The 23,918-nt window shown below is 33.2% G+C and overlaps 1 protein-coding gene across 1 annotated transcript; it reads left to right on the top strand.

The window, feature by feature from the left end:
- The first annotated feature begins 302 nt into the window (after nt 1–302).
- LOC149481411 (nose resistant to fluoxetine protein 6-like) lies at nt 303–23,678 on the top strand. Its single transcript, XM_089705107.1, has 13 exons — nt 303–572; nt 7,313–7,449; nt 11,686–11,832; nt 12,729–12,885; nt 13,287–13,404; nt 13,835–13,922; nt 14,734–14,900; nt 18,780–18,965; nt 19,806–19,985; nt 20,416–20,566; nt 21,509–21,779; nt 22,097–22,239; nt 22,886–23,678. Exons 1-13 carry the CDS (start codon nt 506–508, stop codon nt 23,057–23,059), a joined length of 1,986 nt encoding a protein of 661 aa, XP_089561233.1. The 5' UTR covers nt 303–505; the 3' UTR covers nt 23,060–23,678.
- The last annotated feature ends 240 nt before the right edge of the window (nt 23,679–23,918 follow it).

Genomic DNA, 23,918 nt, shown 5'->3' with positions numbered 1-23,918 from the left:
TTAATTATTTTAATCTAAGCTTTACTAAGCTTAGATTAAAATCGTACTTTCTGTCTTATTCTTATAAAGTTTTAAATGATAGCCCACATAGCCCACAAGAAGACTCGGCTCTCCTTATATTTATATTTTATGCTACTTATGCTAAAGGAAAGCTTGTATCCTCTATTCCTCATATTAAGCATTGTTCTTATCTACATGTCGGAGATGTATCTCTGTTTTATATCGTAACAATGTCGAAATCTTTAGAAGGGAAGGCCAACCCCCGCTGCAGTAATTTTTTACAACACACGACTCATACGGTTTATCTTGGTCACGGTTACCGCGCGGTAAATACGAATTTTCGTGAACCAAAATTAATTTATGAATACAAAAATATTATTAAAAATAAATTGGTTAAATTAAAAATTAAAGTGTATGTAAATAGAAGTAAAATAATGCGTGTGATTTAATAAATAAAGAGTGAAGTTTTTAAACTTTTGGTGAATTTGGAAACAATTTTGTAACCATGTTTCGTTATTTTTTATTTGTCCTTTTTGGGAGCAATGTGCTTGGAAGCTATATTGAATTAAATGGTAATTATTTTATATTTATTATATAACTCTTATATTATTAAAATGGACAAGGACTCAATTTATGGGCACAATTGGCACAAAAATTAAATTATTACCTAATTAATTTTACCTGTTTTTTGTTTATTTAAATATGTATATAATAATATTATTTAATAAATAAATAAAAAAAATATATACGTAGGTAACGTGAGCTTTACGCTCATAGGTAGGTACGTAGTTCTAAAAATTAATTCAGCATTTTTAAATATCACTTCTGTATTGCTGTAATATTATTTCAAAACGCAATCTATATTATCTAGAAAAAAATAAATGAAAATTCTCACTGGAAACGGATTTAAAAATTATGGACCCTGTCATTCAATTAGTAAGTACCTACGAACTTAATTCTTTACACGAACGAACACGAAATTAATTCTTTTTATTTTAAATAAAATATTAAGTAATATAAAATATAAGGATGTAATTATTTTAAGGTAAGTATTTATTTTAACATTTCACAAATTATCTGCTACATCTGGATGTTATTGACATTGAAAAGTTCCTGTGTAAAAGAAAGATTTCATAATCTAATATATAATAGAAGTAATATTAATAGAAGAATAAGAATAGAATCATATATTTAAATTATTCAACTGGAAGTTTGCGCGTCTAGTGGAGCTTTTATTAACAAGAAATAAAAATTACTTTTTGGCAGATGTTTTCTAGTAGTTAAGCTCCAATTTGACGTCTATTGTTCTAAGTTTTCGTATCATATAAAATTAAAGAAAAAAATTAAGATATACATATATTAAACTAGCGGTCCGCCCCGGCTTCGCGCGTGGTACATATTTATGTTTTCTCTACATAAGAACCATCCTGGTACTTCAAGGAATATAATAAAAAAAGAATTATCGAAATCGGTCCACCCGTTCTCGAGTTATGCGCTTACCAACACATTTTGCGATTCATTTTTATATTATAAGAGATAGATGTAGAGTCATGACTTGAACTTTTTTCTTTATTCTCAACTTCTTGGTATAATAATCTCATGAATAGGTACCTATACGTTTTGCATATTGTTAATATATTTTAAGACATTTGGGAAACAATGGTGCATTCACCTGCATACAACAATTCAAACACCATCCTAATTTGATAAAAGAATGCAAATTGCCAGTGACGTTAGTCGTTACTTAAGAGCTAGCGCACACGAGCAACTTTGTCTCCGCAACTATTTTGTCTCTCCCATTAAGAGCGAGCGCGCACGAGCAACTTTGTCTCCGCAACTATTTTGTCTCTCCACCCATGGGCTAGTATGAAAGTGCGCGCACGTAGCGACGCAACTCCCGGGAGACTTTTTTGTCCGCGGGTTCGGAGACAAGCCCGCGACGCAACTGTCGCCCTATCTATTGGTTTCAATGCAAGTGCGCGCACGGCGACAAAAATGTTGCCTGTCGGCGGCCGCCGGCCAGTTGCCGCGTAACCGGCGTAGCGATAGTACGTATTTATGTCAACGTATTTATTCTCGTACACAGTAGTTTTTAACCGACTTCAAAAAAAAGGAGGAGGTTATCAATTCGGCCGGTATATTTTTTTATGTATGTACACCGATTACTCCGAGGTTTCTGAACCGGTTTACGTGATTCTTTTTTTTTGATGCGAAATGGTGTGGAATTGGTCCCATAAATTTTATTCGGATAAGCCCAGTAGTTTTTATTTTATAAGCATTTTTGTCTGGTCTCGATGACTTAATTGAAATGTAGCAAGTAACTTTGATTCATTTCCAGGAAACCGATTGAGCTGAAATTTTATATACCTACGCATGTAAATTGGATAGCGATGAAACATTATTATGAGATAGAGCTGATTTGATGATGGAATCGGAAGGTGGCCATAGGAACTTAGTAATATATTGACTCAACTTTATCGAGGTTGAGCTCGTTTGATTCGTGTTGAAAAATACACTAAAAAGTATTAAATAAAAACTACTTTACTTTTTACAATTACGATTACATATCTATACTAATATTATAAAGAGGAAAGGTTTGTAGGTATGTATGGTTTTCAGTTTTCACGCATAAACTACTGAACCGATTACAATGAAATTTAGCACACATATAGAGGGTAACTTGGATTAACACATAGGATAGGTTTTATCCCGGAAATCCCAAGGGAATGGGAACTATGCGGGACAAGAGCACAGACCACAACCGTTTCTTCGAAATCCATGTTGATAAATGCAGAAAATTTTAAAGAAAAAGTTGCGTTGCTGTCACTTTCGTGAGCGCATCGTTCAAAACTTTGCGAGGAGACAGCGACAGAGACAAAATAGTTGCCGGGCAACTAAGTTGCTCGTGCGCGCTCGCTCTTATTTGTATGGGGAGTTGCGTCGCTACGTGCGCGCACTTTCATACTAGCCCATGGGTGGAGAGACAAAATAGTTGCGGAGACAAAATAGTTGCGGAGACAAAGTTGCTCGTGCGCGCTAGCTCTTACTTTTAAGGGCCCTAATTAAATCTATACTAATGTTATGAATCTAAAGAGTTTGTTTGTTTGCTTGAAGGTGCTTATCTCAAGAACTAGGTGTCCCATTTCAAATTTTTTTTTTATGGAGGGAGGATAAAGGTTATATTATATCATCACCCTAAGACCAATAACGAAGCAATCACAGTTAGTTTTGATATAATATCGGCAGAGAATATCAATATTTTTTTTTTATGGAAATAACTTACCTATACGTGATTGGGTATGATTATAAGTTCTGAAATCAAACTCAAACTCAAACTCAAACATTTATTTATTCAATTACACTTCTTCTAGAAGCACTTTTGAAACGTCATTAGGTACATATTTTTAACATTTACCACCGATTCGGAAAGCAGTATCTACGGAGAAGAATCGGCAAGAAACTCCATAGTTGCTCTTTTTAATCATATCAGTTTTACAATTTTACAAATTACATATGTAACATCATAATAATTATATTAACATAATATGCCAAAGAACTGTCCTGTGGTTTTTACGCGACAACCCTCCATGGGTTTTTATCGTCCATATATTCCTTAATACTGTAATAGGCTCTCTGAACTAGTACATTTTTTATATATAAGTTTTAAATTTAGAACTACTAAACTCTTTAATATTATGAGGAATTCTGTTGTAAAAGCGTATACCTTGACCCATAAATGAATTTTTAACTTTAGCTAGCCGGAAAAATGGCATTTCAATTTTATTTCTGTTTCTTGTGTCATAACAATAACTCATAACAATGTCTATCTCCGACTTTTGTGTGTAAGTAAGCGTTATTGTGTACATATAAAATATTATTAAATATATACTGCGACGGTACAGTAAGGATACCAGTATTCTTAAAGAGATCTCTTAGTGAGTCTCGAGCACGCAAATTATATATAGAGCGTATGGCTCTTTTCTGTAATATAAATATAGTTTCTATATCTGCAGCCCTGCCCCATAGCAGAATTCCATAGGACATTATGCTATGAAAGTAGCTAAAGTAAACCAATCTAGCCGTTTCTTCATCGGTGAGATGCCTTATTCTTCTAACTGCATATGCAGCTGAGCTGAGCTTAGCAGCGGTGGTGGTAACATGGGCCCCCCATTGAAGCTTCTCATCTAATGTCAAACCAAGAAAAACAGTCGATTCCACAGGGTATAATACCTCCCCGTTTAAAATAATATTCCTTTTCACCTTTTTTACATTTGGGAGGATAAATTCTACACAATTTGTTTTTTTTGTATTTAATAGTAAATTATTAGTATTAAACCAATTGGATATGCGTAAAAGAGCAGAGTTTACTTCGTCACAATCGATTTTGTAATTACGTTATTAGGTAATTTGTAAATGAATAATGTATTAATAATATAACAATTCAATTTATTTCATATTATAATAATGTAGTTATAACACAATCATATGATTAAATAATTACAATATTTATACCAATCAATTGTATTATGTATGCATTGAATTTGAATTTGTGTTCACTATCTTTACTTGGTTACGGAGATATTTACAGACACACACCTGTAAAAAAGTATCATCTTTGCATAGCTTCTATCGCGGGCCTTGAGCGCGGGGACCGAATCCAGAAATTCCGTAACGAAAAAACCTCACGCTCCCAACTCCGACAGACACGGAGGTGTGGCTTGAAGGCATGCTATGCAATAGCTTTACCGCGGCCGCGGCAGTCCCCGAGTGCCACACGTCTTTTTTATGTTGGATTCCTACTGACTATAACCCTACTGTGTCCTTTAACTGGTAATGTTAAAGATATAATATTACCTAATACATGTTTTATGAGAGTGTTTAGAATTTATAAAATAAACAAACGTGACGAATTTATAAATAAAGCAGTTACATAACTACTGCTGTTTTTAAGTAACAGCAAAATAGACTACTAATGTGCTTTCTAGCTACATTGTACATACTAATGATGCGTCACTGTAATAATTAATCTATATACAGGATGTCCCACTGTTAGTATACTAAGCTCAAAGGAATTATTAATAAAATTTTGCATACGCTGAGTACGTAAAAAATACGTATAAAATTCCAGGCGCATTTTTTTTCAAATAGATGAATTCTTAAAACTCTATGTGTACACCCATAACAAGCAACCCGCCCATCGTTGCTACCAGCACGTGAGCTATCGTTTAAGATTATGTTTTCATAGACAAAATGCTCACATTAGCGAAGCGGTAGGTAATATATGCCGGCTGCGCGAAGTTAGAGAAGAAAACATGGATTTTCAGGAAAAAATTTGCAAAAAGTTTTTAACGTAATTTTGTTGTTTAAGTATTTTTAAGTGATCAGTGTATGCTAAACTACAAGTCTCTTCGCGCTTAGTATACCAATAGTGGGACACTCTGTATATAAAAATGAAATCCGTTTTCCTTGGTCACGGCATCACGCGTGAACGGGTGGACCGATTTCGATAATTCTTTTTTTATTATATTCCTTGAAGTACGAGGATGGTTTTTATGTAGAGAAAACGTAAATATGTACCACGGGCGAAGCCGGGGCGGAGCGCTAGTTAATTATAACAATATGTATTGATTTTTTACTTTTGTAAATTTTAAATCAATAAAAAGTAAATAAATTTTTTACTTGTAATAAAAAGGTAAAAAAGTGCAATTGAATTTATTAATGGCCGTTAATAATAGAGCAACTACTAAATTAATCGATTTATTACAACTAAGGCATCATAATTTAGGCTATAGTTCATTTTAGAAACTGGAACACCAGCTAATACCGAACAATATGACAATAGACAATAATCAATATGTATATAGGGAATATATAATATATATCTAGACAATATTTTATAGGGAAGCGCGTTTCATCTTAGACCACATCTCAGCTTAACATCAGGCGAGATTGTGGTCAAGCGCTTCCCTATTACCAATAAAAAAAAGACCAATAAACGACTTGAATAGAGCATATTACTATTAAAGAAAATTCATAAAATTAAAGCTCTAACAATCAATTTTCTTACATAAACGGACATAAGTATTAATTGCACATCCACACGCTCAATCAATCGAGCATATAATAATAGATATTGATTAAGTTTTACAGAGCAATAATAATTAGTGATTTATGACTTAAGTATATATATTTCATTTTTTTTATTCATTTTTAATTTTAAATAGGGTCAACCGGGGCAAATGCAACTATGGGGCTATGGCAACTAGTTATCATAACTAATTTATTAGAGTTGTTGTAATAAATCGCCACCTATGATTCAATAGCTCAACGACTAATAAATCTTACAAGTTATAGATGGTGCCCCTACGATGAAAACTATTTGATTGATAGGCCATTGTGTCAAACCGCTATTTTGAAGTTGGTGTGCGTAAAAACAGGTGTCGAGTTTTGCAGACAAAAAAATTGTTTAGGAGTGATTTTTTGCAGGTGTTTTTGATTGGACACGATTATCACAAGCCGTTAAGCTTATTTCATTTATATTTTTAGTGCGTTAGTTGACTCTATTTTGTGTTATTGATGCAGTTACAATTGCCTCATGAAAATTTCACTGTGGGGTTATTGCAACTGTGAGGTTAGTTACAATAGCCCCTTATATTTTTGTATGAAACTAAAAACACTAGTGATGTGACAGTGTCGATATTTTTATTATGTATCCTTCTTGGTAGTCAAAATATATTTTCTTTATGATTAATTAAAGAAGAACCATCGATTATTTCTTCGATATTATACCCAGAGACGGGTTCATAAGTAAAATTCAAATTAGATAAAATAAATGACCAAATATAAAAGGAGATAACTGCAACCGATCAAACTTGAAACTTGTTATTTTTTAGTTGCATTTGCCCCGGTTGACCCTATATGTTTTTTTTTATTTTTTATTAAATGTTTATTATATTAATCAAATTATTAATTCTACTATACTCAAAGTAGGAAAAGACTAATCCATACTAATATTATAAATGCGAAAGTAACTCTTGTCTGTCTGTCTGTTACTCAATCACGCCTTAACTACTGAACCAATTTGCATGAAATTTGGTATAGAGATATTTTGATACCCGAGAAAGGACATAGGATAGGTTTTATCCCGTAAATCCTACGGGAACAGGTTTTTCTTTGAAAACGAGGGCGAAGCCGCGGGCGGAAAGCTAGTAGGATTATAAATAAATGAACACTATTACTATTTATAACTAATATAATATTTCAATTATATAAATAAGAATGATTATTATTAATAAATACTAATATATTCCAGAAACACTTCTTACAACAATACCACCGCTATACGATCTGGACGAATGGTCCTCCTGCCAACGCCCCATGGATAGGTACTGCATGGTGGACGCCGCTCTGGTTTCCAAGACACCGTCACCGCTATTGGATTTATTGAAGGTAAGCTATACATGAAATAAATTGAAAAATACTCTTTGGAGATGCTAAATATCCTTTGGTATATAGGAACTTGAACCTGTCCTGAACTAATGCGTGTAAATAATGAAATGTAAATGAGGTGGTAAATGTTAAAAACATGTACTTAATGACGTTTCAAAAGTGCTTCTAGAAGAAGTCTAATTGAATAAATAAATGTTTGAGTTTGAGTTTGAGTTTGAAAAGTTTGGGGCTTTTTTTGTTGGAAATAAAAAAGTATCAATTATTTTTAAACGAGCTAAACTAAGCTAACAATCAAAATAAATAATTAAATTGAAACATACATATATTTATATGAACATAAATAATTTGTAATTATTTTAAAATACAAGTTGCATTCACATTCAAATTATATTTTTTGCAAGAATGTAGTTACAGTCAGACATCATCACTTTTCATGGAAAATTTAATCTGTACTTAAGCATCGTAGAGCAGTGATTATTGCAGTTAGAGGAACAAAAAGTTTAACGTTATTAAATAAAAACATAAAAGTAAAACGATTAATTATGTTATTATCGAATTCAAAAAACCGCATTCCGATCCTATTGTATCTCTGATTGTTGAACCGGCCCAACAAAGAAATAAACATAGATATTTTGAAAATATTTCGAAATTTATTATACAGTACCTATAGTTCGTTTATAGTATAGTCATGTATAGTCTACTAGCTTTCCGCCCGCGGCTTCGCCCGCTTTGTCTAAAACCTAGATAATAAATTATGTACATACTAAAACCTTCCTCTTGAATCACTATATCTATTACAAAATACCGCATCAAAATCCGTTGCGTAATTTTAAAGATTTAAGCATACATAGGGACAAAGGGACAGCAAAAGCAACTTTGTTATAGGTACGTAGTGATGTATAATATTTAAAGTACGTAGTTTAAATCAAAAAATCAAAAATGATTGCATCATAATATGGGCTTTGAAATAAATCGTTTTTAACGATCAGCCTCATATGGCAGGCTTGTCGGAAATATAACCAAGGTTTGAATAATAGGAAATTTTGATTTTGAATTGGGATAATTATAACACGTGTAAACCTTTTGAAGGACAAGGTTAGGTACTTAAAAGTTATTAATTACCTATATTATAATAAGTTTTGATAGAATGACGCATGCAGTGACCGAGAAGTTGAAATAACTTTAAGGAATAAGGTCGTGTTTTATCTTAGGAAGTTATTTTCAAAGTAGGCAAAAGCTTCACTGTTAATTAATTATTTGACCATCAATCAAAGTGCTAGGTATTGATTTAATTAAGTTTAATTTATAACTGAAATTTAATAGTCGTTTAATTTAGGTTAAAATGACCAAGGGGGAAATAAGAAATTCTCTGTTAATTGTATTATCGTGGAGGTTCGTAATAATTGTATTTTATTTAGTTCTAAGGTAAATTATTTTGGAAATCTCTCGTACATTGATCTGCGATTGAATTCATAAAAAAAAACCATTGTGTTTGTGTGTTTATACAATACTAGGTTTCCGCCCGCGGCTTCACCCGCGCAGTCAAAGAAAAACCCGCATAGTTCCGGTTCCCGTGGGATTTCCTGGATTGCGTCATTTTCCCGGGATAAGAAGTAGCCTATGTCCTTTCTCGGGTATCAAAATATCTCCATACCAAATTTCATGAAAATTGGTTCAGTAGTTAAGGCGTGATTGAGTAACAGACAGACAGAGTTACTTTCGCATTTATAATATTAGTACTTATGGATTTGTGAAATCTTGTAATTGGACTCATTTTTAAACTAAAATGTTAATTATACTTATAGCTGGTGAAACCTCATGTTCTATTTAATATTCATAATAACGCCTATTAGAATATTATTAAAATTAATGTAATGTGTTTTGTATTAATTACCAATAAAGTGTTTTGTATTATAATTATTTTATTACCAATAATTTCCCGTCATTAAAGGTACACGGTATCAATTATGAAATTTTAATTTGTGTATTTATATAGTGAAAATATATATTTGAAAAACAATAAAAACTGCCCCACAAGCAGCTAGTCTATACTAATATTATAACGAGGAAAGGTTTGTTTGTATGTATGTATGTATGGTTTTCACGCATAAACTACTGGACCGATTTTGATGAAATTTGGCACAGATAATCTTTAGACCCTGAGAAAGAACATAGGCTACCTTTTATTGCGAAATATGTACCACGGGCGAAGCCGGGGCGGACCGCTAGTAATTAATAAAAAGATACATTTTTCTTCTCCTTTAGCAGGCATACAATTAATTGTCAACAATTACATCGGCTATTAGGTATGGCCTAATTTTTTGACCTTTAAGAAATGCAGATTAATTCATTATCCAACTGTCAGATATGTATTACAAATTAAGTTTAAGATGAATCTCATTATAAGAGTAATTATACAGCAATTAATTTTGTTATTGATATTACATGATAAATAATTACAATTCATGCGTGTATCGCTTCGATTATTGGAATTGTATTTGAACTTAATAGTTAATTATTACACATATTTTAGTAACAATAGTGTTGGTGTTGTTAGTTTTTTTTATATTGAAGATGAATCTAATGACGGCTATATAGGTATACTAGCTTCCGCCCGCGACTTCGCCCGCGTGGTGTTTTGATAAAAGGTAGCCTATGTTCTTTCTCAGGGTCTAAAGATTGTCTGTGTGTTTCATCAAAATCGGTTGAGAGGTTTAAGCGGGAAAGCGTAACAGACAGACAGACAGAGTTACTTTCGCATTTATAATATTAAGTAGGGAAGTAGGGATTATACAAGTTGCTACAGACATAAAGCAACCCTTCTTCTGCACAATAAAGAAATTAAGTGGTAATTTTCGTTAAATATAAATTTATCTCTCGTATATATATAAAAAAAATATTAATATACAACTATACTAATACGATAATAATTATGTGCAACTTTGGATATTCGCATTCGCAAACTACTGAACTATCTCCATAAACATAAATCATACTAGATTCCGTCCGCAGCTTCGCCCGCATTTTCATAGAAAAACCCGCATAGTTCCCATTCATGTAGGATTTCCGGGATAAAACATATCCTTTTTGTTAATCCCAGTTACCTTCTATGTAGGTATGTATGTGTGCTAAATTTGTAATAGGTTCAGTAGTATTTGCGTGAAAGAGTAACAAACATCCAGAATCACATACGGGTTACATAGACAAAGAAACAAACACTCACATTTCGCATTAATTTTTATTAGCAACTCTTATCTATTTAAATAGGCACAATAAATATTAGATTGTTTAATGAAGTGATGTAATTCAGACGAGTAAGCAAGGTGCTTGAACTTACTAGGTTAAGGACGACTGCCATTTGTTTTGTAACGCTGCAGCTGACGAGAAACACGCTTTTATACTAGTTTTTGTGTGGGTTCTCTTGTTGTAAAAATGGGTGTAAATTTTGGATTTAATATTATTTTATTTATAATAGTAGAGTTGAAAAGCTATAAATTATAATATAACAGTGCATTTATGATTTTTTACATCAAACGAGCGAATGCTCATTCTAACCCCACTATGTCAAATTATTTAGTGTAAACAGGCGTAGAGCATTCTTTCCTTGTTCTTAGTGCGTTCGAAAATATTCTATGCAATGTTCTAGTACAGAACAGCACTGAATACGGGTTTTCGTTTACACTAAAAGATCACGAAAGAATGCTCTTTCTCTAGCTCTATATTCGTTTGATGTAAATGCACCGTAACAAAAAGATCTTTGTTGTGACTTATCACAATTTATTTATAATTTTTTGAATTAATCTTACACCAGAAACAACTAGAAATGAATCAATGAAAAACATAATAAAAGAAAAATATTTATTAATAGTTAGAATCACTATTTACATATTCTATACCTACTTATGTGAACATGTATCTTATATATAAAATTCTCGTGTCACAATGTTAGTCTGCATACTCCTCCGAAACGGGTGGACCGATTCTCATGAAATTTTCTGTGCATATCGGGTAAGTCTGAGAATCGGCCAACATCTATTTTTCATATGTACCACGGGCGAAGCCGGGGCGGACCGCTAGTATTAATCTAATATCTAAATTTACAATATTTATTTAATCTAAAAATATAATAAAACATTGCTTGAGACTGCTCTCCTTTTACATTTCTATACAAAAACCTCTTCTGTCGTAAGTCACCTCTACTTCTCCCCTAATATTAAACTAAAAATCTCTTTCCAGGATTACTCGTCCCAGTCACTAAAACACTTCAACAGAAGCCAAGTCCACAGAGGCGTGTGTGTGTCCCGCTGTCTCAGTAATGCGTCTGACTGGCGCGACGCCGCACAGCACTGCGTCAACCAGAGCGTGTTGAGTTATGGTTTGGAGGTAAACGCTATAAATAAATCATCATCATCATCATAATCCCATATACGTTCCCACTGCTGGGACACGGGCCTTCTATGAGGGTATAGGCCATCACAACGGTGGCAAAGTGCAGCCAAGTCAAAAACTTATTCTCGTGTACCTTTTTAATCATTGTTTATAAGTCTATATTATTCTATAAATTGATATTTTTTCAAGCTTTCTGGGTTGAACCGAGATAAATAAGATTTCTTTTGTCGCTCATGTATTTACAATAATTAACATTAGTACAATCAGTATTCACTAGCATATTGGTAGATAATTTATTGATCTCATTTCTAAGTGTTGCGTAATTTATTCACACAACTCATTTAAAAACAACAAAGTGGATAAACAAAGAAAACTGAATAGAAGTTCAAACCAATTATTTATAATTATATTTGTTCTCCGATTAGTATAGAGATGTTTGCATATTTGTATACATACATATCCGATTTGGAGGTCACAAATCTAAACCTAAGCATTAGCTTAGGGCTTCAGAGGTCAAGTCACCATTAAAGTGCATTCCTTAAACATTATTCATAGTATAATTATTGAAAATACCTATTACCTATTATTATTATATGAATATTATAGCATAGATAATGTTTACTATTGAATGGATGGATAATGGATTAATTTTTGTCAAATCTGCATCCTTTCTATGTGAAAGAGACAATAAATATTTAATTAGACCATTTCATTATTTCAATAAGAAAATGTGACCCATTAAATCCCGAAAATAATCGATCCAATCCGAAAAATCCTAATTTTAAACTGGAAACTATAACTTATAGACTTACTTATGGTAACCTTCACTCACTCCATTACCAACTCACTCACTAACTAACTCACTCCCAAAAACCCTTAATATTCCACAGGCGGAAGTAGTATCAGCAGAATGGTGCAGCATAGCCGGTGATGATGAATCTTCAGCCACGTCGCGCGCACTTGGCGTGGTAATGATCGCACTACTGATGATGACTTGCCTGGCCACTGGCCTGAACGTACTGGGCGATAGGTGCGGCAAGTGTGATGGTAAGTGCTGGTGATGTAAGCAGCTAGTATAGTAGTATAGTAGCCACTTGCCGTGGTGATCAAATTAGATTTATTTGCAAGAACATACATATTTACAGAAGAGAGGTACAATCGTAATATAATATCCGTCAAGATCTGCCGCTGTAGTGTAATTTTGCCAAGTGTTTGCATTGTAATGTTGATTTTAAGCGACACTGTTTCTTAGATTATTATAGTCCACATTATGGATGAACGACTTTTTGTTATTATTTTGACATTTTAGAAATAAATCCGAGGACAAATCCGAAACATCCTACATGTTAAACATAAAAAAATTGAGCCTTTTCGGAGAATCATATTTTGTAAATTACGTGTAATTTTTATGTTTCGTAAATGTAATTTATAACACATTTATTTTACAGGTAATAGATTCTTAATGGCATTTTCTTTGAAAAAGAATTGGGAGATTCTTACTTACGATAGATCGAAGCCAAGACAAGAGCAGAGGATGAAAGATTTAACCTGCTTGGAGGGAATCAGGTAATCATAGTTTATATTATAAATAAAAAAAAAAAAACTGTTTGAATTGCTCTACAAAACCATAACAAATTGTCAGAAAAAATTTATTTTCTATCGTAATCACTATTTTGTTTATATTTTTAATACGCTTGAAGTTTATGTTTGTATGTAACCGACACCATAACCACTCGGTTTTGACCCACTATAAACAGACAGATTTAATTCAAATTTTTGTCGTGTGACAATACCATAAATTTCATGATTTTTTTATTTATATTAATTATTAATAATAAGGATTATGAATTGGGATGACAATATTTATTAGGTATCTTTGGGATTGTGTAAAATGTTACAATGCGAAGTTCTATCCACTAGGTATATTTATGTCATCGTTCTAGATTTACTCAACTCAATGTATCATGAAGGTTTCCATTTGTCTGTTTGTTCGCAGGTTCATTGGCATGCAATGTGTGATGTTTGCACACGTCATTCTGATTTACGTTTATTCTTATATCGACAACCCTGAGTTTATAGAAAAGGTACATTGTAATCATTTATTTATTGTATTATGTTTTTATAAGATTTTTAGAATACAGCTTTTGCATGTTTTCTGTTTAAGTTATAGTTGAAATGTTTAATAATGTATTTACATAAAATTTCATATCAAAAAGTGACTATATTTAATAGGGACACTTTTTGAGACACAGTAAGTAATTATCAGGGAGTTGTGAAACCGGCCCTAAATCTTGTTATTGTATGTTGTAACAAGGTTAAAAAAATAAACCTTTTTCAAATTGTTTTTGAGTATGTGTTCCAGTATCCAGCTATACTGATTGCATAATATAAATTTATCATATTTAGGCATGTTCCTCAGTTCTATAGATTTCATCAAATACACATACATTAATTTTAACAATATTAACGTATACGAAATTGCTAAGTCATTCGCATGTGTTTTGCTAATAGAAGAATATTTCGAAATAAAATTACACACTGCTTGTTTGGCTATAGATTTCGACTTTATGAGAATTTTGAAATATTTGGTTCAACCTTGACTTGCGACACGAGATTATATTTTAAATATCTTGTATTTTAAAACTGCTAACATTTCTACTACAGTAGTTCCTGAACTTTAGTAAAAAAAATACATAGAGTCGAACATAGAGGTTCTATGTTCGTCTCTATATATTTTTTTTAATTGTGGAAGTCGCTTAACTTGGACACTTTTCATAATTTTAAGTCACTAATAAAAAAAAATAGTTTTTCTTAAGTCAAATTAAGTAAAATGAAGAAAACACCACCGTATAAATTAATCAATGTAAAATTATTTTCAAAATTTTTGTTTTGCAGATATATGATCAGCTGATTTGGAAGATAGTTCTGAACTCACCAGTGTGGCTTCAAGCATTTTTCTCAATTTCTGGATTTTTGACCGCATATGTGATTCTCATAGTGACTGAGAAGAAACCGTTGACATTCATAAAATGCTTGCTTGGCATTTTTAATCGATGGTTAAGGTAATTATAAAAAATTAACTTGCTATGTTAATAGCATATAATATTAATCAGTCTGGTACATGTTCGGTATCAGACCATCGATCTACTATAATTTTATGTAGTAGTAATTATATACATCAACCAAGGTTAAGTGTTGACAGACAATCTAGCCCTAAGCTAGATTTAAACTAGTTTATAAGACAACAGCTAAGCAGTCTTTTTCCATTGTGCATCAAAATATTCAAGGCTTGGCTAGCAAATTGTTAGAAATAGAATTGTTTCTGAATGATAACAATATTAAAATATTTTGTGTAACAGAACATTGGCTTAAACAATGTCAGTCGTTAGTAAATATTGAAAATTACAAATTAAAAAGTATATACTTTAGGACACAGGCTATTCACGGAGGTTCTGTTATTTTTGTACATGATAGTGTAAAATGTAAAGAACGAACTGACATTGTTAGTCTTTCTGTAGAACGGACCATTGAACTGTCCTGTGTGGAGCTGGAGCGTTATATTATTGTTTGCGTTTATAGACCCCCTTCCAGTGACTATAATATGTTTGAGACAGTCATGGAAGAAATATTAAAGCGTTTAAGTAGGAGTAAAAAAAAAGTTATAGTATGTGGTGATTTTAATATTGATATACTTTTACAAACACAAACGGCAACACGAATTGTTAATTTGTTTCAGTCATTTAATCTGTATAAACTTTTTAATGAACCCACACGAATCACACCTACTTCTGCAACCTGTATTGATAATATATACTGCGACTGCAACTGTTTAGAGAAAAATATTCTCAATACACTCACTTCGGATCACTGTGGCCAGAAAGTAGTTTTTGAATGGGATTGTTTACCTGAATTTAAAAGAATTAATGTTAGGCCTATAACTAAAAAAGGCATTAATAAATTTAGAGATAATATTAATAAAAACCTGCCTGTACTGAATGATCAATCCTGTCATAATAATCCTTGTGAAATGTTTAAAAATCTTTTTAATTTAGTGCATAATGAATTTGAAAAAATATTTAAAGTTAAATCTTTAAATATTACCAAGGATTTACCATTTAGTAAATGGGCGACACCTAGCATACATAGGTGTAGGATCGTTCTTTATGAGTTATATGGTATGAAGCAATATAATAAAGACCCATCTTTTCTTAGTTATGTTAGAAATTACTCAAAAACTTTTAAAATTGTTTGTTTTACTGCGAAGCGTTTGTATATCAGAGATAAAATACGCGACTCGGATAATAAAGTTAAAACAGTTTGGTCTATTATTAATGGTGAAATGGGTAAAAGCAAATCAAGTAATACCATAAAACTTGTTAATAATGGCATGGTTATTGACAAAAATGTTGATGTTGCGCTTGCATTTGAAGATTTCTTTAGTAGTGTCCCTGCTAGCATTACTAATAATTTAAATTCGTCTTCAGCACTTGCAGAGACCTTTTTGAGGGACCATGTTGCGGGGTGCAGTACATTATTTGAATTGCGACACGTAACTGCTAATGATATTGTTACAGCCTTTAAGACACTAAATTTAAAAAATACTTGTGATCTTTGGGGAATTTCCGTAAATTTAGTTAATAATATAATAGAAAATATTGCGAACAATTTAGCTATTATATTTAATAAGTGTTGTGACTATGGTACATTTCCTAATTTATTAAAGCTTAGTAAAGTTATACCTCTATTTAAGAAAGGCGATCAAGAAGACTGTAACAACTATAGACCTATCTCGATTTTACCAACATTAAGTAAGGTATTCAAAAAGTTAATATTAAACCAATTGACTAGTCACTTTGCATCTAATAATTTGCTGCACACCAAACAGTTTGGTTTCACAAAGGGGCGCTCAACCACAGATGCTGGAGTTGCACTACTAACACATATATATAAGGCATGGGAAAACTCAAAAAATGCTTTGGGGATATTTTGTGACCTCTCCAAGGCATTTGACTGCGTTGAACATTGTACTTTATTGCGTAAACTTAGTCACTATGGGATTAAAGGACAAGCTCAGAACCTCATAGCCTCATACCTGCATGATAGGATACAAACTGTAGTTGTTAATGGAGAACATTCTAGCGGTGCGTCAATTAACATTGGTGTTCCACAGGGGTCAATTTTAGGTCCCTTCTTGTTCTTGGTATATATTAATGATCTTCCCTATTATTTGCAGGATAGGTGTGAAATAGTTCTGTTTGCAGATGATACCTCATTAATTTTTAATGTGGATAGGCATGACCCAAATGTTGACGAAGTGAACAGTGCTCTTTTACACATATCCGACTGGTTTACTGCTAATAATTTATTATTAAATGCCAAAAAAACAACTTGTGTTGAATTTTTACTACCAAACGTTAAAAAGTTAAGCAGAAATATTACCTTGAACGGGGAGGTATTACACCCTACAGAATCGACTGTATTTCTTGGGTTAACATTGGACGAGAAACTACAGTGGGGAGCCCATGTCAACACCGCTGCAGGTAAGCTCAGTTCAGCAGCATATGCAGTCCGAAAGGTAAGGCATCTCACCGATGAAGATACAGCTAGATTGGTTTATTTCAGCTACTTTCATAGTATTATGTCGTATGGAATTCTACTATGGGGCAGGGCAGCAGATATAGAAACTATATTTATCTTACAGAAAAGAGCCATTCGTTCTATATATAATTTACGTGCTCGGGACTCACTAAGAGATCTCTTTAAGAATACTGGTATCCTTACTGTACCATCACAGTATATATTTAATAATATTTTGCATGTGCACAAAAACGCCGACTTACACACAAGAGTAGGAGATAGACACTGTTATGGCACAAGGAACAGAAATAGAATTGAAATGCCATTTTTCCGATTAGCTAAAGTTAAAAATTCATTTATGGGTCAAGGTATACGCTTTTACAATAGAATTCCTCATAATATTAAAGAGTTTAGTAGTTCTAAATTTAAAACTTATATAAAAAATGTACTAGTTCAGAGAGCGTACTACAGTATTCAGGAATATATGGACGATAAAAACCCATGGAGGGTTGTCGCGAAAAAACCACAGGATAGTTCTTTGGCATGTTATTATAATATATGATGTTACATATGTATTTTGTAAAATTGTAAAACTGACATGATTTAAAAGAGCAACTATGGAGTTTCTTGCCGGTTCTTCTCCGTAGATACTGCTTTCCGAATCGGTGGTAAATTTTAAAATATGTAATGACGTTTCAAAAGTGCTTCTATATGAAGTCTAATTGAATAAATAAATGTTTGAGTTTGAGTTTGAGTTTATAATAATGGTTGTAGTAATATCATTCGAATAGGTATCTAATTCTTAAACAGTTTTAAATAAGTTTATTTTTTTTCAATAGGTCAATATTTAACTTGTAGTCAAAAATGAAGAAGGTTCCCAATGTGAATGTTTATGTTTGTTTTGCGAGATTTCAATCGATTGATGTGACTATGTGTTTGTTTTTATCACAGGTTAACCTTCCCGTTATACAACTTTTTTAGACAGTTTAATCGGCATGTATATGTTTATTAATAATATGTATGTATATATGTTTTTTATTTATTTGTATTATTATGTACTTAGTACTATGTATTTATGTAGTAGGTATGTTTGATACTTACGTAATTTTATTTATTTATTATTATTATTTTTTCTTCTTTTTGCACTATCCCATTAACTTCATACATTTCCTTTCCATCGGGTTTCCTGGTAGAGATTGCTGCTAAGCAATAAGGCGACCTCTTGTACAAACTATGTCTTTCTTATGTATTAATGTTATTTTTGTCATATTTTAGTTTGTGCAATAAAGAGTTATAAATAAATAAAATAAATAAATCGGCTTATAACTTTTCTCTCAGGTTTACCCCAATAACTTTCCCCACAGGCTCACCCCCATCGCCCTGTTCGCCCTCGCGTTCACGATCGCGTGGTACCCCCAGCTGGGCAGCGGTCCGCAGTGGGCGTGGGTGGTGCGGCGCGAGGCGCACGACTGCGCGGCGCGCTGGTGGCACCACGTGCTGTACGTGCACAACCACCTGCCGCTCGGCAAGTTCTGCATGGGGCATACGTGGTGAGTAGCTGGGGATTATAGTGGAAGAGATTGACTATATCAATAACTTATTTAATATATATCTTGATTATATACAGGGTGTAATCGTTAAGTTTGCACAGGCGATTTTTCCGTAACTATTACAGATATCAAAAAACTTTAAACTGATATTGAAAGTAATTTACCTAATGAGTATAATGAAAATAATAACTTTTTAACAATAAAACGAGAAATATCCAAAAAATTTACATCAAACTCTACCATCCCATCTTATCTTTTACGGAATAATAGCCTGAGATTACGGAATAATCACTATTAATATATCAATAATATAATGAAGAAAGAAAGAAGAATTTATTGTCATCAACAAGAGAAAGGCAAAATTTTAAGAGAAAAAAATTTCTCAATTTGTTAAAATAATACTGGAAAGTCAGCAAAAGACTGAGATTCTATCAAAATAATGTAACTAATGAAGGAAAGAATATTTTAACGATAGGGCAAGAAACCAGAGTAACTGACGCTACAAAAAAATGTACAATCTTGAAAACAATGTAGTGGACTAACTAATGTAACTAAAGAGAGGCACCTAACAAATAGGAGAACATGAACAATCAACATTCAACAAAAACCTTACATAAAATGTAATTACTCTATCTACACAAAATTTTAGTTATTATCCTCTTCTATCTTATTACCGTTATCTTACTGTTATTTATTCTTACTTATTATCATCTTTTCTCCAAGACCAGACGACATGTTTTACAAATAAACCTAACTTTAGTTAACATACCCACACATTCAAATCGCCCAAAAATGTAAAATTCCTGAACCACCAATACTATGATATAACACCCCAAACAGGTACCTAGCAGTAGACATGCAGTTCCACGTGCTAGGCATGCTCCTCATGTTCGTACTAGTTCGCTACCGGCGCGCGGTGACACCAGTCTTGGTGATTCTGATGCTGGGCTCCATGCTGGCAGCGGGGTGTGTCACCTACTTCTATGAGTTGTCACCGATTGTGACTGCGCAGTCACCGGAGTAAGTGGGGATAATTTGTTTTTTGATCATGGGATAGGCGGAGGTAAAATTATTAGTTTTTTCGTTCGTGTTATTTTAGTTTAAATTATACGTTTTTGTCAAATTAAATTCTAGTCACCTCTTCAATCTTTCTTTGATATTGAAGAACAAATGCACCAAAATAGATTTTTTATAATTATCCACCTCACAAGCTAGAATAAAAAAATATTAATGATACCGATAATATTATGAAAGAAACTGTTGAAATAAATTGACTGTTCTTCACAGACCATTCGGAACTATTATAATTTATATGGACCTTACAAATAACAAATACCACTTTTAACTAATAAAGTCACACAGTAAAAGTTTTTTAAATTCGAATTAGCTGTAAGAATTCTTATAGTTCAATAAACAACTAATCACAAATAATCGGATCCCCTACTTTCAGAGACCTCCGCACGATGTTCCTGAACTCCCGCATCCTGCCGCTCCTGTACCTGCCCAGTTGGATGAACCTGCCGGGCTACGTGTGTGGACTCGCTACTGCTTTTATCTTCTATCACACGCAGCAGAATGGGATCAAGCTTAGTGAGAAAAAGGTAACCATCACCATTATTAAGCTATTACATATCTTCTATCGCGGGCCTTGAGCGCGGGGACCGAATCGAGAAATTCCGTAACGAAAAATCCTCACGCTCCCCACTCCGACGGGCACGAAGGTGTGGCTTGAAGGCATAGCATGCAATAGCTTTACCGCGGCAGTCCCCGAGTGCCACACGTCTTTTTTATAATTATCACCACCATTGTTGTTATAGTTACTAGCTTTCCACCCGCAGTATCGCCCGCGCAGTCAAAGAAAAACCTGCATAGTTCCCGTTCCCGTGGGATTTTCGGAATAAAACCCATCCTATGTCCTTTCTCGGGTATCAAAATATCTCTATATCAAATTTCATGCAAATTGGTTCAGTAGTTAAGGCGTGATTGAGTAACAGACAGACAGACAGAGTTACTTTCGCATTTATTATATTAGTATGGATATCGTATACTTTTTATAGGTATCATTAGTAGGATGAAGGTAATAGGTAAAGATTTGATTGGTTAAAACTCAAATTCAAACATCTATTCATTTAACTAGACTGCGTATAGAAACGCTCTTGAATAATTGTCGAAATAAATTATTTGTTATATTTTACTATTGGTTGCAAAAGCAGTTTTACCATCATCGACATTATGAATGCTAGCATTGTTATCTTCTCATAGCTAAAATTATAATTCCTACATTCAAAAATTCTTTTAAGAAATAAAGATTTGAGATTTTTTAAAACTTGGATATTAATGAATTTTTAACTTACTTTGAAGTACTAACACTTCGAAAACGTCTGGTCTCTTCGAATTAATTTGCGATTGCGTCTGAATAAGCGTTTGAGTGTCTGTTTCCGTACACAATGTTTTATATCAGTTTTTTATATTCATTCTTGATAATATTAGGTATATTATCTTCATGCCTACATTTTTCATTTTTGATAATCTTTCTATTCCAGTGGTTCCGAACACTCTTTCACTTGTCTCTACACCTCGGCAGTGTTGTAGGACTATGCGGCACTGTGTTCCTATCAGATATCGCAACTACATCATTCACATCAAGTGCAACAAGTGTTGTTAATGCAACAAATGCAACAAATGTTGTTGCAAGTGTTGCTGGTGGAACAACTACAGCACGTATTCTAGGAGCTATATACGCGTCGCTCGATCGGCCGCTTGTAGCGATGTTTTATAGTATCTTCATGCTTGGATTGTTCGCTAAGTGTCCGTGTGAGTATTGAAACTAAACTAGAGTATAGGTTGTCTATGACATTAAATTTTATAGCATTCAAATGCTTTGTTAATGAGAAATATTTAAAGAAAGAAAACAATTGATCACGAGTCGGGGTAAAAATTCATAAGCTTGTTAGTAAGCGAAATTCAAAATTTGACGAATATAGTTTTGGAAAAATATTTAATATGTTGCATTGATGTGATTAAATATTTTAAGCTTTAATTTTTTTAGGCTAATGTTTATTAAGTCATGAGTAGGTAATTCGATAAATTTCTTATGATTTCGATAACTATTATTAATTACTTGGTTTTAGCGGGAGTCCTAAAAATATTAAGTTGGCGAGGTTTCCACATACTCGGACGTCTATCATATTGCGCCTTCGTCATTCATTTCATCATTATCCGTTTCGCCGTTGCAAGTAACACGCAACTCGGACATGCGTCTCTCTTCTCGATGGTAAGAATATTTTAGTCATTGTGTGCTTGATTATGTTTTTTTGGAAACCAGCTGCTTATTATTACTAAATCATATTCAATCCATTTTATGTTTCACGTGGCATTAAAAATATTGTATAAATTGCACTTCATATAAATGGCCCAAAAAAGAAATCGGCTGATTTTTGTCACCTTCTTTTTAACGATCCACAAATTAAACATAACATAGTCAAAGTATACCTTTCAACTTCGATAATGGATTTTTAGGCGATTTCAAAAAGTGTAAATTCACAATTCGACTATGGTCATTTATGTTGCCACAAACTTTATAAAATACCATCTTTGTAGTTTCTTTAGGCGCGGGTCAAACACAAGCGGCGCGGGCGCGGGCGTGCCATAAGCGCACCTCTTGAATCTGTTTTGCACCACGTCCTTCTTATACATTTTGTATGAAAGAATTTTGGACAGGCGTCGAGACGGCACGCCACGGTTGTGCCAAGGTTGCGCCAAGGTTGCGCCTTTCCAAAATTATTTCATACAAAATGCCAATAGCGCACCCGATGCACGCCGGCAGCGCGCCCGCGGCGCGCCCGCGGCGCCGCTTGTATATGTCCCGCGCCTAAGAAAGACAATTCGATTAACATTAATAAAATATTTCTATTTTTCAGATATCTCTCCTAATAGTAGGCTCTGTGGTCACATACATAGTGTGTATCCCGATTTGCCTCATCATCGAGTTACCGGTTATACAACTATGGAAGGCGCTCACTGAAGCACCAGAATCGGACCCGCCGGCTAATAAGTTTGATTTAGTTGCTGGGATTAGTAGACGGAATGTGTGAGTTGGGGGGTTGTGAGTTTGTGAGTTAGTGAGTGAGTGGGTTTGTGTGTGTGTGAGTTTGTTTTGGTGTAAGTATAGATTTTGGAAAATGTGCGTACCTAATTTTAGTAATTGTAACGTCACTTGTTTAAACCATATTTCTCTGATTTATGTCGGAGAAATGAAATGAACGTCTTTAGGCTAGGCCACACTGCAAAATATTGGACATTACGTACTTTACTGTAAATATTACGCATGTGTTTCATTATTTTGTAAATATCTACGTAACATTATAGGTATATTTAAAACTAGATGTTGACCGCGACTTCGTCCGCGATTCCGTCGTGTTTTGGTGGTTCTTTAGAAAGGACAAAAAAAATTATCTTTATAGTCAATAAATAGTTAATACAGTAATTGTTAGATAGAACAACAAATTTTGTCTGCGTTTTTTCACATAGGTATGTATACTCTCTAGTGTTTAATTTATAGAATTTTATATTTTTTTCATAAGTTTAACATTTCCAGTCATTGGTGTAAGTTTCTGCTTTAATACTCTACTCTAGAAAAGTACTTATTTTATATAGTTACTATAAAAAGCTCAATTATTTTAATTTAGTGTTTTTAAACCTAGCTTGAACTGTATAGTGTTCATAAAGTAATTGTTAATATTAGACCGGGAGATACTGACACAAATTTTCGAGTCATTTGTAACAGGATGGCGGTTCTACAGGGGTCTTAGTACGCAATGATAAAAAGAAAAATGATAGTGTGATCGCTGGTATCGGTGGTTTAGTCTCGTGGGCGTTAGCCGAACTCGTCGGAAAAATATCGAAAGTCAAACGATTTGTAACACAAAAATTTTAGTATTTACCGATAGCCCA

This window comes from Colias philodice, chromosome 16 (assembly GCF_061535455.1).
Source record: "Colias philodice isolate Cphi_HAF_F1 chromosome 16, ilColPhil1 Martin Lab GWU primary, whole genome shotgun sequence".
Taxonomy (NCBI): Eukaryota; Metazoa; Arthropoda; class Insecta; order Lepidoptera; family Pieridae; genus Colias; species Colias philodice.
This window is presented reverse-complemented; position numbering and strand designations above follow the sequence as displayed.

What these genes read in the sequence shown, in the direction of transcription:
- LOC149481411 (XM_089705107.1), top strand. Translation starts at nt 506, where the DNA reads ATGTTTCGTTATTTTTTATTTGTCCTTTTTGGGAGCAATGTGCTTGGA. An exon ending in TAGGTGCGGCAAGTGTGATG is followed by an intron (nt 12,886 to 13,286) that starts GTAAGTGCTGGT and finishes TTTATTTTACAG; the next exon opens with GTAATAGATTCTTAATGGCA. An exon ending in ACCTGCTTGGAGGGAATCAG is followed by an intron (nt 13,405 to 13,834) that starts GTAATCATAGTT and finishes GTTTGTTCGCAG; the next exon opens with GTTCATTGGCATGCAATGTG.